The 19,046-nt window shown below is 39.4% G+C and overlaps 1 protein-coding gene across 1 annotated transcript in view; it reads right to left on the bottom strand.

The window, feature by feature from the left end:
- Positions 1-19,046, bottom strand: part of GALNT12 (polypeptide N-acetylgalactosaminyltransferase 12) — a 47,257-nt gene continuing 28,211 nt past the window's right edge. The window contains exons 6-10 of the mRNA XM_066327619.1: positions 18,552-18,728; positions 15,816-15,947; positions 8,964-9,077; positions 2,559-2,714; positions 1-186 (exon numbers count right to left, since the gene is read on the bottom strand). Coding sequence (XP_066183716.1) covers positions 49-186; positions 2,559-2,714; positions 8,964-9,077; positions 15,816-15,947; positions 18,552-18,728 — 717 coding nt within the window. The 3' untranslated portion in view covers positions 1-48. The remainder of the gene's footprint in view (positions 187-2,558; positions 2,715-8,963; positions 9,078-15,815; positions 15,948-18,551; positions 18,729-19,046) is intronic.

Here is a 19,046-nt window from a genome sequence, read left to right as displayed (position 1 = left end):
TTTTTTTTTTTTTTTTTTAATTCAGCTATATCCTAGACAACATCTGGATCAGCTTCTTTCTTTGAAGAACCATTTTTGGTAGTCCGAGTTGGTACAAGGTCGTAACAATGGTGCTGGGTTCCCATTGTAAGCATTTGGCTCAGCTTGTAGGCACTTCTGGGTTTGTGAGTGAAACAAGGTACCATCCTACAAAAGACAGAAATAAAGCTTGCTTTTCAGGTCTCAGAAATTGCAGTCATATCAATGTGTTTTAAAGTAACAGAAAACATTTGCAAACAAATAAATATCCCACATATCTTTCCAATGGGGTTGTGCAATAAAGCCTAACTTAAGGATGTCTGAAACTTTATCAAAAGATCCCGGTTTTAAACTTGCATAAACTGACATCAACATTGCTTTAGAGTGATTCATTAAGTAACATCTCAGCCTGTAAAGGACGTGCTAACATTTGCTTCCATTGCCTTTTGTTATCGGACCAGAATATGGCAGAAAATATCTAAACCAAACACAAGAATTACCCTAATGTATCAATTTATTGCACACCTTGTAAGTAAAAGGTAAATATTGTTCATTAAGCATAAATGTTGGACATATTTTTAGCAAGAAATTTTCCTGTCTCTTCATAGGGTATATTTTGGGTGGAAAAAGTAAAAATAGCTAAGCATGCCCTCTTGCCTGCAAGATGTGTGTGGAGTTCACCTGCTTTGCTGAAGGGCAGTAGAGCTGCCTCAGACGTGTAAGGTCTGACAGGCCTCCACAGTCAAATTCCTAAAGAACACATTTTGAGACCTCAGGCCCTTATGGCAATCTCGAGTTCAAGTCTCTCGTTCCAACCCAGGAGCACTGTCAGCTAGGATGGCAAGCTGCAAAAGGGCAGCTAGGCCAGCCGTGGGGGACTGCCCTGATCTGAGCCCATCCCCTTGTCCCAGGTGACACCCCCACATGCAGGCATTCCCAAGGCCCCTGGCAGCTTGGAAAGCAAAATGCCAATGCCTTGTTTCTGAGCATAACCCTGACTCCTGTGGAAGTCTGCTCCTTCCGTCATCAGGAATGTTGCACTTAATTGCATCCTGAGCCACAGCTCCTGATGCCCAGCAGTGTGTGCTTGCTCACAGACTTGCTGACAGACTCAGCTGCTGAATTACTTTCCTGCTTCCGTTGTGATAATTCAAATTTTAGAGTGGATTAATCAGTATCCATCTCACTCATTTTTGACTCAGTGTCCGCAAGAACTCAGTTCTTGCCAAGCTGCTGGGAAGGCTGTTCAAATCTTTGATTATGCTCCATCCATAAGGACAGCTGTCTGACACTACTACGCACAAAGCAAAAGAAATGTGGTGCTGACACCTCACCCATCACTTGCCTTGAAAGGTGGAGACTGGTGCTTTTGATTTAGTGCAGGAGCAGAAAAGGAATTGGAGCAGAGCAATACATTCAAATCACACAGAGGCAAAAAGCGATCATGAGAAAGAACATTAAAAGTGATTCCTAAAGTCTCAGGTGCTAAAATTAATGGTTAGGAATACAGTGGAAACAGATGCATTCCATAACTTTTTTCAATTTTTTAATTTTCTCAATTTGAAAATTTCAGTTTTCTCAATTACTTCTTGAAGTGACTGAAGATCCTTCAATATATGTCATCTTAGGGATTAATGTATATGACCTTGAGCAATTTTGTTAAAAGTCAACATTAAAAATGAAATATCATTTATAAAGTCAACCCTTTAAACATTTTTATTTAGTAATATCACTATGAGCCTCAATCTGGACTAGATTTAGGAAATGGACAGTAATTTTCATCTTATTTTTTTAGAGTTTACCCTGCTACCTGTCACTGGTGGTAGTATCAAAGTGTGACATTTGTCAGCCATGGAGCCTGTAGAGATTAGATGCATTATGCAGACACATTATGTAAATATACCATTTTGATAAATTATGTGACCTTTTCTCTTAGCCAAATAACAACACTCCAGAACCTGACCAAGGGCATAATTTTTCATCCAGCTAATTTTCTCTCAGGCATCCAGGAGCTTCTTTACAGATTCAAAACTACTAAACACAAGTTGTTCTAATATCACGTAGTGGCAGCTGCTTAAAAGCAGGAAAGAGCACAAAGTAATGGTGGCATGCGAAGTGTTGGGGATATATGGTAATATAAATACAGGGAAATAGGTCAGTGAAAAGAAAGCAGAAGTAGGCCAGCCATATGACTGGCTGGGGAAGGGTTATATTGAAGCACCTCAGCCTCAGGAGAAGACAGAAGGGGTGACATGCAAGAGAGAATACTCCCAACCTCCTTGATGTTAACAAGGGTGCTTTCCTTCCTCTCATCTTCCTGTTCTTTTGTGACTGGAATATTCCTTGCCTCCTACCCTGTTTCTGTGTTCAGATATTAAAAGCCAAGAGAGATCATTTCTCCCAGAGACTTGGGTCAGTTTTGTGGCCTGCACGATGTGTATCCATTAAGATAAAAATTTTGAAAAAATTTTTTTCAGGCAGTTCTCCTTCCACCCACTCCCAAAAAAACACCAAACCCAAACCCAAGCAGGCACACTTACCTCTCTGAATATAAACTTCTGGTTTTCAGGAACACTGTGGGCATTTTCCTGACACAAGTACATTGTCAAGTAGTCAGTCCCTGAATCGACTGCTGCACAGACTTCCGGCTGTCGTGTGTTGTAACGTATTTCATTATGGGATGTGTACTCGAAAAACTACAAACCCAAGAGAAGAAACAAAGGACAGCAGTCATTTCATATCTTCACAGAGAGTATTTACAAAGAAGCATATACTAAGAGACTATAATTAGGTTCACGAATAAAAGTTACTGCTGTGAAGGGAATTCTGCCAGAAATATTCAAGGGTCCTTAAGTTCTGCTGCTTACTATTTTACAGAAAATCAATCTCATCACAGCACTGCTTTAGTCTGGTAGCACTTAAAATGCATGAAATGCTGAATAAGCATCCTAAAAAACAGACATTCCTAAGCATCCTAAAAAACAGCATTAAAGAATTTCCAAAATTCAACTGTAATATTTGACTTTCACATTCTAGGCCCCCCTTAAAAATAGGATGGAAAACAGTTTCCAGGCCGACATTATGCTTTAATTCAGTCATCACAAAGTAAAATTACTTTTAACTAAGGAGTTGCTCTCTGCATAGTTCAAATGCAGTTTGGTCCAGGTTCATTCCCAGTTATAATGGTCATTTCCAGTACTAAGGATGCATGGTGATGAGCACTTTGTTCTATAAAGTTTTGAGATATTATTTGAAGCAAATCATTTACAGCTGCTTTTAAACATGGAAAAAAATTTCCTTAAAGACAATTTACTATCTTTGCTTGTTGCACAATATTCTACAGAAGTGTTATGAACATGCTCTTAAACTCCTGGCTTCTGTAAGCAGTTACTGTTGAAGACTTCCTCAAAATTTTATACTTATCATGGACATTTGCCAGCTTTTGAACTTCATTAAAGAGAAGCAGAGTTTGAGAGTTGTTTGTATTTAGCAAGCTTATAAATAATTTAGATTACTATAGTGCACGGATGTGTGTTTAGATCTGATTTAGTTTATACTCAATAAAGTAGAGGAGAGTTTTATAAACATCAGAAAATTGCTTATTACCCATAGTACAGCTGCATTAGCAGAGACCAATAAAAGGATGAGGGAGAGAAGGAATCCTCTTTTGTTTTGTTTCCCCCTGGAGACTGTAAGGCTTTTTGAAGGGGGTTGTATTCAGAATTCAGAAATGTATATACTTGAACTTACCACAAAAACATCCTTAACAACCATCAAGGCTAATAACCTTGAATAAGGAGTTGAAAATGGAGTTTCAGGACAAACGGGAGTGTGTGATTACAAAATCTGCAGCCATCCACTTCCAAGTGTAAGAGCTCTGATTTAGACTACACTGACAATAACTGTTTCATGAAATCTGCACCTCCTATTATCACAATCAGTAATTTCTCTGTCAAGGTGGCCATCACAGCCATACACTGACTGATGCTGCCCACTGCATCATCCTGTGGAGCCTCATGGCTTTTCTTTTCCAGCAAGGATGCAAGTGATCAACCCACCCACCTGTTTGCCACCACTCATTTGTGGTAAGCCACAAAGGGAAATGGGTGTTCTGAGAACGTAACATCAGGTTTGAAGTCTCCCTGCTGACATAAGACCCTGGAGACCGTGATTTTCCCTTGAAACCTATTGCTAAGATCTGTTCCTACAATGTAGGCTGCACTACCTTTATGTTTGTCTTATTTTAAAAAAAATAATAAATCTCATCAACAACAAAGGTGAATTGTGTGAATATTGGTCCTTTTATTATTTACCCTAATAGGCAGCAGCTATTCCCTGGCCTTTAGGCTTTATTCCCAGGTCCAGTATCTGATTGACACGTGGAAAACCCACTACTTTGGGTACCACAGTGAGCTACAGAGACATGCATTTTAATCCTATGGCTTGTGAATAAAGAAAAAGCCTCAGTTCGGCTCAACTGTGTGTGGATGGACACTTTTTACAGCTGCCGCTTTCACAAAGCCATATTTAGAGCCTTGCTCATTAGGGGATTTATTAGCTACAATAACTCTTTAGCAATTTGTATTATAAGTGAAAGCCTGCAAGCTGCTGACTGTACCAGATGCATCAAGAATAAATGGAGCAGCTATTAGATCAGAGCACTTCTTACTACTGATATCTTTCCTGAATGGTCTCTCAAGGACTTGCACCAGATTCCAAAGAAGAGCAAGTAAAATGGTTAATTTCTGGATAACTTTAAGGAACGGGGTCTTAGTACTAGCAACCAAGCACTCCTGCCTTGTTGCCCAATGAACATAATACAGTTAATTACCCTAGAGTGCTTCAAACTAAATAAATATTTCAGGCTTTGGGCTTTTCCAAGCTCTGGTAATACAGGACATAAATATCTTCCTCCTCAAAAGGTAAAGTGTTTTTTAGTTCTCTTTTCTTGCATTTTGTCAGCAGAAAGAAAGCATTTTCAAACTAATCTATGGCCAAATAACTAGTAGCCTTACTGCATTCCTTTCCTTCTGAGAATCAGTAGATTCCCTTAAGTGCTATTGGGAAACTTGATGAGGCCTTTTTGCCAATGTCTCTGGCTTCTGGACAATCTACAGGATATGCCTCAGCTGCATCAGTGTCTCTCTGGCACTGGGGCCAGCAGCAGATTTTGGCCACCTCACTGGACCCTGAAACACACTCTTATCCTTCCTCGTGGCTGGATACTGCTGTTTTGCTTGCAGGAAAAAGTTTGCATTCGATGGGTAGAACCAGCAGAGAGGTTACCAGATCTGATCCTCTTTTTTGCTGAAAACCCAAAGGCTTTGCTTCCCCCTTGCTATTTACGTCAAATGTTATGAGCTCCAAATGGGGATTCTGGGAAGAGCACTGTCAGTCAGTGTCTTCCCATCCTTTTATCACATCAGGGTGATTTCTTGCCATCACATATTTGTGCCCTCTGTACTGCTTCCCAGCCATACCCAGAAGGGCAAAGGGCTTTACTGTGATTCATTTCAAAGCCTTTCATTCTCATCTGTGGGGCAGACACTCCCACAAAACATAAGCAGCCTGAGGTACAAGCAAACAGCAGCGAGTGTTTTGCATATTCCCTACCTCTCTTCCATATACACTCAGCTCTTAACACTGCAGTGTTATCCTCGCCTTCTTGTGATAGTGAACATGCTAAATTTTAAAAATCTCCAGTTATTTTCTTATGCTCACACAAAAGGGGTAAAGAAAACCCTCTCAATTAGACCAAAGAAGGAAGGAAGAAAGAACGGACAGTTGTTCAGCTTCAAGGAAAAACAGCAACAAATTACCAGGAACTTTAGTTTTCTGAGAGTGGTTTTATTCACTGAGATGTAAGCAAAAAAGAAGGAGCAGGTGCTGGACCTTATAAATAACCAAGAGCACAGACTTCTCTCCTCTCAGCACAGTGCACACAGATATTCAGGTCTCTAAGCGGAGATTTGTTTCCAGTGAAGAGTTTTGCAGTTTTCCCTACATAAACAGCCACCTGCCTTGGTGAGGGACAGGGAACTAGAACAAAGCTTGGAACGAGGGTTTGCTGCTAAAGCTCTATTTAGGCAGTGAATGGAGTGATGAGAACAAACTTGAGGAGAAAAGGCAGGAAGAGTTTGGGATTAGGACAGCAGATTCCCTTCCTAGGGGCCGAAATGAAGTTAAGGGCTACCTGTTGTCAGTAAACATCTCTGAAACTCTGTGATTGTTGATACTAGAGGATGACCAAATCTTGCCACAATCATTTCATCAGCAGACAGCGATGGATGTAAATGTGGAAGATTTGACTGTTTTGGTCCTGACAGTACCACCTGCCAAGGAATTCACACCACAAGGAGCAGCCTGCTACCTTTTCAGAATGACTGTCAAGAAGGTGGTGGGATGGGAAAAATGGAGAGAAATGTCCTGCTGGTAGGTTTCGCAGCTATTTGTGATCCAGAAAAAAAAGTCCAGCAACCTCAACTTCATTTCCCATCTCACTTGTGTTTCTACATCTTGTCTTATTTTAGCCTTCCTCTGTTCCCTCACCCACAACTCTTCCTGCTGTCCACTTATTCTCTTGCAACTACCTATCATCCCTACTCACGTCCCCCTTTGCCAGCTGGTATCTCAGCTCCCACATTCAGTAACCCTGCCCCTTTCCACTAAAATGTTCTCCAGTGACTCTGCTTGGTTCACTCCCTGTCCTACTCTTTCCTCTATGACATATCCCATGCTCATCACCTGTTGCTCAACCTCTGTCCCAAACTACTACTGCCGTTTGTCACCTCTGCCCTTTCTCCCTGGCTCTGGCCAGCCCTCCCATGCCTTTTGCCCATTTCACTAATCTTGTTTTACCCATTTCCTGTGTTTGGCCTTCCCTGCTCAGGTTCTGCAGTTCTCTTGAGTCATCTCATATTTTCCTTTATTGGTTTATATTGCAGTCAGGTGGTTTCTCCATCCTCCTCCTGCTTGGATGCCACCAGAGGGAGCGTTTTGCACAGTTCCCAGAGCGTTGATGCTTTCAGCCTGGCACCTGCTGCCTCAGATACGTGGATGCACTGCACCATCAGCAGAGATGGGAGAGGATTCATACCCAGTGATGTGGTATCTTGCAGTAAATTCAGTTAATCTCTTAGTGCTAGCTAAACAAAAGATAACTAAAAATGTCCTCTCGTGACAATTTGTGTCTCAATTGTGCTTCTCTTTTGCTTTCACCTTTTATCCTATGTCATTATTCTTTCTTGGGGAAAGGGATAAAATTTAAGCTAACTCTTTTTGCTCACAGAAATGCAAAAAATTGCAACCCCTCTCCTCTCTGTAATCTGCAATAGAAGGAGAAATAAATCTATAAATACCTTTGGCATGTTAGCATGTAATCCTATATGTGAAATGCTTCTTAATCTACAAAAGCAATGTTACTTATAAGAAAGTTACTTGACTGGGTTAAATTAAGAGATTATTAACTTCTTATTAACTTATTAACTTCTCTTTTGTATAGATCTATAGAGGTGTTCTTGACTTGAATCTGAACTGAGGGAGTAAAAGGGGTGAGGTGGGGCTTAGCATAATTGGCATGCATCTGTCAGTATCTATTGAGATCCTTTGGCTTTTATGGTACAAGATTCTCCCACTGGCCTCCCTTGTATCTTGGCCTTAAGGAGAAATATTACAAAACTTAAGACACAAACTAGACATGAGCTAATAAATAATACTAAATAATAGTCACAATACCTTAGGCAATAAACATGTTATCAGCAACAAAGCTATTTCTTTTTAAGATCTGAGGTACATTGCTTTTTCTTTGCCCTTTCTCACGTAAAGTGCAATTCATATTAGAAGCTTTCTCCTCAATACAGACTTTCTTTACACTCCTTAAGCTTTTATGTTTTTTTATAAAGCAGAGTTCAGAATGATAGCAGAAACACTGCTTAACTGGCACGTCTCTGGCTTCTTTCAAAAGTTTGTTTTCCCTTTTTTCCTCTTTCCAAGCAATCCTAACTGAATGTTTGGATTAATTAAATTTAAAAAGGACCTAAACAGTCGAGCCACCCAAGCTGTCACAGGGTCACGTACAAGAGGTCTCACAAGACCTTTGGTATTCCGCACTGATGAGACCATATCTCAAGTACTGTGTTTGCTCTCATCTGGGTTAGAAGCCAAAAATCAAGACAGACAAGCAAGTACATGCCCCACATCAAACACCAAACTTCAAATCTGGAAGGTGGTCACTCAAAACTATGAAAAACAGTCATTCTAGCTTGGCACACAGTGCCCCACAACACTTTTACCGTGGCATTAGGCAGAGAGGCTTATAGGCATCAAAACTAACCACTGCTGTACACAGTTTCAGTCAACTTTGTGAAAGCAAATAGAATTTTCAGCTTCAGAAGTTAAAAACAAGGCTGCAAGAATGAAAGTGTTAAAGAGAACCCCTGCTCTCCGGGACTGTGGAGCCCAAGCCCAGAAGGACATTTCTATAGAAGGACAGGAGAAAGTGTGTTCCAAAACCTCTTGGGTAGTTAGACAAGCATCACGAGGAAGAAAGACAGTGACAGACACGGGTGGAACTAGGTGAGGTTTCCGACATTTTTAAGGGCTTTAGAGGTATGGACAGACAAAAGCTCAAAGGGGTTTTGGAGATGAGTGAACACTGGCCTATGAGCACTACAGCTGCACTGATATACTATTAACCCCTGTTAATGAGCTCTGTGGAAAGGCATAATAAAGGTATGCATGAGTTCCCTGGGCTGGGTAAACACATCCTCAGAATGAAGAAAATCTGACGTGAAGATACATCAAAATAAAAAGCTTTTAGTGCAAGAATCAAAACTTAAACTAAGATCATCTTACTGTGGCAACACATTCTCTCATCCCTATTGCAATAACTTTACCATGCTTCCATACATTACAACCATAATTGTTAGTGAAAACGTTATTCTTACCTGGTTTTGTCCCATGCCATGGCATGGGTAGAGTATGACCCTCTGTCCAGTTACTTGATGTTCATTTGCAGGATTATAATCAAAGCAGAAGTTTTCCATTCCTCTGTTCTTCAGCTAATCAAAACAAAAGAATATTTGAAGATATTAGTCTAAAGTTAGGAAGATGTTCTGTAGTCACTCTACACCCATCCTGCTGGGCCCTGAGATCCATCTCAAAGCTGGTACAAATCAACAGGAAGAGCTCAAAGGGATGCATTGGTAACATCTCTCAGAGTAATGTGAAATAAAACGGCACCATCTTGACTTTGAGCATTGAAGCAGCCAGACACAATGGCTTCCCCAAGGAATGGCATTGTGTTCCAACATATTTGCAGAGGAAGTGGGTAGAAACTCTGAAAAACTGTGTTGAAGCCCAACCAGCCAGCAACTCATGCAGAACAAAAGATTCTGCCATGCCTTTTTCCCCCAGGATCTTCTTGTTCAATTTTCTTATGAAAAGATGACTACATACTTTTCTCAGTTTGTCAAATGGGAAACGTTAGGAGGATTTGTTCTCGAAAGGACTCCAGTACCCTCTTGAGGCAGAACAAGAAGACAGACGTTAGGATCAGAAATCTTGAAAGTGGGTAAAATATATCTTTGGAAAGAGACACTTGGTGAGATATTAAATGCTCTTTACTCATGTTGCTGATCTCTGACAAAAGAGGTGTATAACTTTTGGATTAAATTTTAAAATATTGTTAGCTAATTTTAAAAACAACAGGCTAATTAACAAGGATTTGCATTTAAGTATTCAGGAGTCAAAAGCAACTGAAAATAAGTTAAACAATCACATAACAACCACTGATTCCTGGTATTAGCCACATAACCGAATTTGAAATTACACAGAGCAGAAATAGGTTCTGTAAACAAGAAGCTGAATGCCCCTGTTACTGAGTGTAATTATATCACAGACAAAAAGAAGAAGCAGAGTAAATCTCAGAAGAGTTAGTTCAGCAAGGTGTAATTTCACTGCTCTTCCCTGGTCATGATAATCGTATTCTGAGTTCTTAATGCAGAAAATGAGCGGGCACACAGGGATTGCAGGCAGCTAAAAACTAAACAAACAAGACAAACCCTTGCAGGGCCTAAACCCACCACAGAGCAAACCACACAAGTTGGAAAATTAAATACTTGTGTTCTATATATGTTTGCTTTGCCAACTTCTACTTTTAGTGCTACCCAACATCTTTCCACTGCTTTGTGCTCACTCCCACAGACCACTGCAACCCTCCTTGAACAGTCAAAAGAAAACATTCTGTTTACCTTCCTAATGGGAGGCAAGAATTACACTTAGAAAAACAGGAAAAAGAAGCATCTTACACAGACTGTTTTTAACACTTCCATGGAACCACATAAATCAAACAATAAGCTTCTCATGTTTCTACATTCTACATAAGGAAATACCAACTTGAAAGTCATAACCACTTAAAATGGTAATTTTATCTCTACAATTGTTGTTGTCAGAAGCTGTCTTCAGGACCAGAGGATCTCCCATTAGTATGTTTAATAACATATGACTCTGCCTGACTGTCTATTCGCTCCAAGTCCTTACCCATGGTGCCCTTCCAGACAACCCAATGACTTCACCAGTGCTCTTTGCCATCAGCCCCTGGCACATGCTCAAGTGTGAGCACCCTTTTGGGAAATTTTAACTCATCTGTTCAAAAATACCCTGTACCACCAAAACTACAATAACAACAATTGGCATGTTGCTCAATGCCCAAATACACACAACAAAAGATGTGTAAAAGTTTACTAAACTTAAGCTTCATTTCAGATGGTTTGAAAATGAGGCTGTGCTCCAGGATGTCACCACATTTGTTCTCTCCTTTTTCTCTTTCATGCTTTAATGCTTGTGATGCATGCTGACATCTTCCTACATGTACATGGGCCATATGGTTCACCTGGATCTTTTATTTTGTCAGACAGTGGTCGATATGGCCACGCTTCATAAGGAAGCCCAATAGGTATTCAAGACCTAATTAGTGGGAATTGTACATTCTAAGCTTTTAAATTACCTGATCTGAAATGACACAGAAAAATTTGAAAATCTGACTGCAGCACCATTTATTAAAAACAAACAAACAAACAAAAAACCCCCACAACACCCCACAAACCTGCTCTCTGTTCCAAGGCAGAAAAAAAGTATGAGAGAATTTGTGATTTTTTTTTCTCTTGTTAAATGAGAATATACAGTTTATATTTCTTTTATGTGCAAGAGCTCTATCAAAAGAGTGATCATCCACTCATTTCATTCCCACATCCACCATAAACAAGTCATGCAATAAGAACAAAATTTTCTCTGTGACTTACCTGAGTTCTTCTGCAGAATGCTGCATTAGAGAAACAGAAGCAAGAAAAAATGTTGATCACCTTGCCATTGAAAGACTTTGTTCAGATCTAAAACAATGTACCCATGGAGGACTATTGGCTGTAGGTTTTTTACAGCATTTGCCTCCTATTGAAACATTGCTGGTGTCAGTAATGTGCCATTTAGTTACCACTGTTTGGAGGCTGAGACAGGTAATAAACATCAGCTACTGAGATATTCACCCTAGACCTTATCCCTTACTGCTAGGAGATACTTAAATCTACTGTTTCCTAATATCTGGACACTTGCATATAACTACACAATACAGATGGCATTCTATGAATAATTCTTATTTTGTATTTTTTTTTATGATAAAGTCCATCATAAACAAACCATCAACAACAGATTTTTGACATTAAAACTTCATTACATTAGTTGATAATGGAGCACTGCCAACCTTTTCTACAGCTGCAAAATAGATCAGAATTCTCTTTATTCTGCCAGTGGCAGTGGTGCTGATCCATTAGTGATATGGACAGATGATACTGTGGAACGCAGTAAGATATGAATTTGCAGCAAGCCAAACAGCTTCACTAGTACTGATCAAACATCAGCTTTTACCTCAAAGGTAATCCAAGCAGTCACAGGGAATGATTCTACTGAGGGAATGCTATTTCCATCAATGCTGAAAAGCACATACAACACTGATGACTAAAATCCTCTGAAGGAAGGTGACACACTGGTGTTGGATTCATTGGCTCACCCCAGCAAGCCCAGATCTCCCTGGGAAGCTCAAAAATGTATAAGCATGTGGTTCAAGCAATGGTGTGTTCACTACCAAACACATGAATTTCTCCAACTTCCTTTGAAAAAGCCTCTCCCTAGCTTTCAGAGGCTGTACAGCCAACCAGGTGATGCATATTTTCCTGTGATGGGCATAAGGTCTCCAGGTCTATTCAGTCCTAATCTTGGTTACCAATTCAACCTCAAGTGGCAGCTCTACAAATTGGATTATAATGCAGTTTTAGAGGTATACCCTAGAGAAGGGACCCTGATACCTCTGAGAACTTGGAGCACCAGTCATGAAATAATATATTTGATTTCATAATTTAAACCACATAGCTCTTTTCTTCTGCAAGCCTGTCCATAAATGTCATGTGTTCTTCAAATAATTTAAATAATGGTTTCTTTCATGTTGCAAAACAAAATTCTTCATAATTTTAAAGGCATAGTTTAAAATCTTCCTTCCATTTTTTAAAATATTATATCTAGTCTAAATTAAAAGAAAATTATGACAGAGCACTTGGAAATAAAGATGAGATGGTCTTGGAGGAAAATGGAGAAGGAAGCTGTCAAAAGAAAAATTCAAGTTTTTGATTTCCCAGCTGATTCAGTCAGTGACAGATGCCTTTACAGATAGAAGGCAGAAAGAGAGACCAGATAGAAAGTCAAAACACAAGACATCTATCAGCTTAGTTGCTTTACACTGAGCTGTAAGAAATATCAGCTAGAAACTGAGAAGAAAAACTTATCATGTCAGAACATAGTATGGTCTCACTGCCAAGTGATTGAGCTTACAGAAAATTAGAGTAAAATTCTGATTTTTTTTGTCACCACTCTTTTTTAAAACCAGTCTTGATGCCAAATTTAAAGCCAAACTCACTGAGTGACCATAATCTTTATCCTCGGATATGCAACTCAATGCCAGCCATACTTAATACACGCCTTAGAAGAGAGAAGAGCCCTGACTATTCCCTAGCTTTGCAACTGTGTCTTTCCACGGTCACCAATAACACAGAAAGATCACAGAGCTGCCAAGCTGCTGTGTCTTCACCCAGCTGCACAATGCAGCCATGTCACCACACTAACACTGAACACGCCAGCTGCCTCAATGCTCTTCCTACAGACTGCACCATCCCTTCACAGGGTAGTCAGGATTTGTAAGCTGCCCGAGTCTCTGCTGTCCAGGTGGGCAATCTGTGCCAAGCTGGGCCTCAAGTCTCCTTGCAATTTCACACCTACCTACTGGTAGGTACTCTGCCAGTAAGTGCACACTCAAGGAAGGCCAAATAAGATGCTATACCAGAAAAAGAGACATCAGTGTGCTACAGAAGAGCTTAAAAGGTGCTATCAGCCTTTCCAGAAGTGCTGACATCTTATTATTTTAACCCACTGAGTGCCTTCAGCTTCACTTCCTCCTGCCCCCCCAAAGAAATTATTCAAGTCAGAAGGTTCATGTCCCAAAAAGTTCCAAAGTTGCATGAAGCCCGAGGAGAAGCAAGAAGATATTTATCTCATTTATAGGTCTCAGGCAGTTTGCAGGAATGCAATCATATCTCAAGCAAAAAGGTTCATAATTCAGTATGCTTAAGTAAAGTTTTAGGCAGATAACTTTTAGACAACCAAGAGTAGTGTGGATATTTTTATCTATGTATCAAGAACAAAAATGTAGCGTAAGAGGCTGCTTGTCAGTGCACAGCACTGAATGCTGCTCAATAATTCTTGACTCTGTTTGAATAATGGATGGCTGACTTACTGATTATCTTAGAAACATTTTCAACTTCAGTTCAAAAGTAAAAAAGATTTTTAAGGGAGGTAAAAAACCCCATATTGCCTTGTATTCTCTTTGAACAATTAAATAACCTCACACCAAGTTAAGCTGTTATCAAAGGTGACACTTTTAAAGATAGTATTTTTGTGAACCAGGAAAGCACGACACAGCTAAGGCAGGAGCAAAGAACACCATCAGTGATTCATTGAAGCTAGCAGATGGGACTTGATATCCACAAATCAGCTGAATCAGTAGGTGTCGTTTCTGCACTCTCAATTTCTCAGAGTACAACCATATTTCCATCACATTTTAAATTCTTCCTCCCCCCAAAAAAATTGGTGTATTCTCATTATGCTCACAACTAGATGACAGCATTTATGAATTGTTTTCAGAGAAATATATAGAGCACACCTAAATTACACTCTCGATACCTCAAGCAGCTCTGAACAAGACTTATTATTTCTAGGTACTGTCAACCCCTTGCCTGAGGATGACAATTAAATCATAAGAGAAACTGCACAAATCCCTCCTCTTTCCCAGGAGGCTGAGGCACTACCACTGGCACCAGTCTAACCCTTTCTTTTGGAGGGAGAAGGATGAAAGTGAACGGAAAAATTAAATTCCTGAAATGCTCCTGGAAGGTAAGTCTTATAATACCTTACTGCTTCAACTGTCTCAGACCTTGTCAGCAGCAATCCAGCACAAAAGAGCAAAAACTGAACCAATGTTGTGCCAGGCTTTGTTTAAGGTACTGGATAATGGTGGGTAATACTTTTCATGCCAGCGATCACACAGACATACCACCTCTTCTGCAAGATCCAAGACAAATGGAGGAGTGTGGCAATTCTTCCAGAAGCTCCAAAGGGCTTTTCTGACAACTGCTGCTCTCCCTGTGGGAACTCCCACAGCTCCCCAGGGGAAATCACAGCATTTCCACATTAGGATCTTTTTCATTCAACAAGTTACGAAGCTATCAGGGCAGAATATTTTGTATGTCCACAGAGATCAATTTTTTTTTTCTTTCCTGAAGGAGATTCAGCAGAGGCTGAGTAAGTGAAGGGCAGATGGCAGCCAGACAAGGGCTGGATGTGATGCAGCAGTGTGGGAATGCAACTTAGCTGGATCTGCAGAGTAATTGAGTTACCAGCAAAAGTACTTTTAAGTCAGTGTGACATTTGGTAATCAGGAAGGTATTTAATACAGCTTTGCCTGGTGGAAAGGTGCAGTTTTGTGTTCCTAACATGCAGCAAAAATCTGATGATTTTTCAGAGGAAACAGGTATTTGCTGCATCATCTCTGCCTTCATCCCTTCCAGATGAGATTACAGTAATGTGATACATATGGAGCTATAGCTTATATTTATTGGTAAGCTGCAAAAAGCATAGAGCTGTCGACTCTTAAAATAGAAGAAGATTCTGATATTGAACCCATTGCCTGTGTCCTTGCTGGTCTAAAGTGACCTCCAGATTAAAAATTAACATGTTGGTTTAATATACAGAATCCGCTATGATCTGGAAGCACTTAGCACCACCTTGCTTTCCCATCACCAGAGCATCATAGTTTTCATCAGATAAAATGTACGAACATATGTTTCAAAGCACACTCTTTCTTTTCAAGTCAACAAGTAAAATAAAACACTTCACTGTTCTCTTTTTCATTATGCAACATTAAAAACCCCATCCTTTGCTGCCTTTAACAGTCCCAATATGTCAATTTGAAGGACTAGCTCATGGCAACATTACCTCTTCTCCTACTTTGTCACAGAACTTCTTCATAAGTAGCATTCCCTTAAATAAAGATTTTGATAGAAACCACATTTTAAAGCCTACCAATTTTAGCTGAATTCTACCAAAATCCCAAACTGATTTAGGCACAAAAACACCTTCACACTGACTTAGCAGGAAAACTCAGAGAGCTGCAAGTAGGTCCCTTCTCAGCAACCACATACCATTCCAAAGAAGCCTGGTCTGTCTTCGGGTACGTGAAGTTCTGGATACACGTTCTCCAAAAACCATTTGAAGTCCTTACATTTCAGCTTCTCTCGTAGAAGTCTCCTTTCTGTCACATCTCCATATGGTTCCTGGAGGGGAAAAAAGAAAAAAAAAAAAAAAAAAAAAAAAAAAAAAGGGAAAAGAAAAAAAAAAAAAAAATTAAAAAAAAAAAAAAAAAAAACAGAACAGATGCTCTCTTTTAAATTAACTGTATACATTATTAGGAACCGTATGCTACAGTGATGAGTAGGACTTCTAGCCAGGAAAAATCACCATGTTTGGGTGCTGGATTTGATTTCATTATCCTTACATTTGTTAAATGTTGACAAAAAAGAATTGGAACTGTGCAAGTAAAACTTTAAAATATTCTAGAAGACAGTTTGTCTGAGAAAACTCCCTGAATCTGCAAGTGAGGAAGCCTTTGAATACAGATTGCTGGAGACTGAGAAGGCGTATTGGAAAATAAAACTTCCTTTAGATAGATAATTGAAAATCTCCAAAGCAGTGAATGAATCTTGAGGATTTTAAATTGTACCGCTATCCATTTGCAAATTACCTGTACAGTTTTACACTTAAGTAATGAAATTTTAAAATCTGCTAATGCATCCTTTGAACTTCATCATTTTGGGGGATGGGGAGTATGAAATCTTAAACCTCCAGAGAAAAACTTTCATTGCAAACTTTTCCCTGTCTATGGATTGGAACAGAGTTCACATCTTTTTATGTCTGTCTTCAAAAACCTGTCTTTATATTGACTAGGGACTTCAGATAGTCAGGCATGAGATAGCGTTTGCAGCCCCCAGATTTTTACAGGTCACTTGACACACTCTTTCATCAAACCACAAATGTATTTGCATTTCTCAAAGCTGTGGAAATACTACTGAAAACACAAAGCAGATGTAAAGCAGAGGCAGAGATGCCTGTTTGAATAAACAAACAGCGTGGCATATTAGCTCTGAGGTCTGAACATTAATCTTAAAGTGAAACTTCATGGAACCAATTTTTGCAGCCATAGCATCAATCATTTTCCTGTTATGCTACGGAACTCAATATTTGGGTTTGATGAAGTAAAAAGGTCTGAACTCAACTACTGCAACAAGTGGTACACAGAGTATTATGGAAACCAAAGTTCATTGGCAGCAGCTTTGATATACGGAAAAATAACCCGCATGAGTTTCAGCTTATATCCACTGTGCTACAATAAGCCAGTACATGAAACTTCCAGTACTAACGCACAAATATCCTTTAAAGTTAAAGCTCTGTCATTACAGACATTAGATGCCCAGCACTTAACAGGAAAAATTGTCAGTGTTTATTGCACTTTCTGTGTATGACAAGCTGGAATCAGCCTGGCATTGCCTATGGGCGAATCCCATATTTCTCTCCAAATCAGACTCCGATAATAAAACCTAAATGGCTTTTATGATGTTAAAGTAAAGCAGTTGTTACAAATGTGTGGCCTATAATAACCTAATTACCCAACTTAATCCAAACAAACACAAGATGAAAGCTAACCAATTTCATCTTCTCCAGCATCTTCCAGCATACCATAAAAGCCTATGTTTTCAAGAGCAGTTTTCCCCTGCTGTGTCTATTGGGGTTGGCCACTCAGATGAGTGGGGAGCTCCCTGTGCCCCACAGGTCCCTCAGGTCTGATCCAGTGCAGCTGGAGGCAGATGCCCAGAAGCCCATCCCAGGCACAAAACCAGGAAGGCAGTGTTTAGAAAACTTTTCATGCAAAGAGATCATGCTGGGGAGATCAGGCACATCCAGAAACAAGCAACAGCAGACAATGATTTTTCTGAGGCCTGAATTTCAGACCTTGTGACAGAGGTTCATTTAATTCATTTCTAGACACTGTGAGGACATTTCAAAGTTACTGTTTTCCAGCCTTCAGGCTCCTCACAATAAATATGTCCAAGTTATGAATTTGCACATGGCTTTATTGTTTTGACATACTCAATTTTCACAGTAATAATCTCCTGAAAAATTCTGCAATCAATGATCTTATGTTTTCATTTCAAGGAAAATAAAAACATTAACTTAAAAGAACCTCCAAAACCAATACTTGAAACATTTTATTAAGAACATTTTCATCTGAGTTCCCAGGACTGATTTTCATTAATTTAATCTTTTCAATATTGATTTTGGTTTCTGTTTGGTTTTTTATTTTTTTTAACTGAACATGGTGCAGCAGTAAAACAAACAAAAAAAATCTATTTTGTTTTACATCAGTCCAAAGTTTTACAATTGTGACAAGACAGGTAGTTTTGCTAAATATTATTATCATGCTATTTACCTGAAGGTCTACTGTCCACTGAAACTTGTTGATTTGCATTCATTAATTGTGTAATTCTTATTGACAGTCCCATATCAAGAGTCCTGTGTCATTTAACAGAAGTGCACATTTTAGGCTAAAAAACCCCTCCTTGCTTTGCTGACCCCACTTCACACTATTCTTTCATTTATTCATTAATATTGACATAGACTGGGCCACCTTGTACTCTTACAGAATTTTTAAATTTTTTAAGGAATTAAAAATTATACAGTTATTCTATGCCTGGGAGAAAGTTTCAGAAGGAATAAAAAATAAACATAAAAAGCACTTCATGTTAAATATTAGCTTAGTCAATAGTTAGTAGGCTGAGAACAAATTTCTGCTGCAATTCCAGGAACAATGGAGTTGAACTCACCAGGCGAGCGTGTGGGTTTCGGTGGTAATAAAGTTGTTTATATTCATCCATCCACACTTCAGCTGCACGCACGCTGTTTGCCAAAGCTTTGGACCGTGAGTATGGAGCTTGTTTGGGGAAAACGTGACCTACATGGGAGCAAGGATGGATCTCAAGACTTCCTCCACACTGCCATATCTGAGCAAAGAATTGACATTGTGTGTATCATCAATTTGAGTCTTTTGCAACCTCAAGGATATAGTAACAATCAGCCTATGTAGGAATAACACCATCTCAAGAACACCACACCATACTAAAAGTAACACATACAATAATTTTGTGTCTCATTTGATGACTAAACTGGATAAAATTACATCCTTGTTGCTCTTAGTAATTTGCTCTGAGTTCACAAGGAGATAACCACATCTCTGGTTTTATCTGGAGAGCAATATTCCTTTCCTCATTTTATTTTCTCATGATAAGATGTCTACAATATAAGTTATGCAGGCATTGGTT

Source organism: Sylvia atricapilla, chromosome 1 (assembly GCF_009819655.1).
Source record: "Sylvia atricapilla isolate bSylAtr1 chromosome 1, bSylAtr1.pri, whole genome shotgun sequence".
Lineage (NCBI taxonomy): Eukaryota > Metazoa > Chordata > Aves > Passeriformes > Sylviidae > Sylvia > Sylvia atricapilla.
This window is presented reverse-complemented; position numbering and strand designations above follow the sequence as displayed.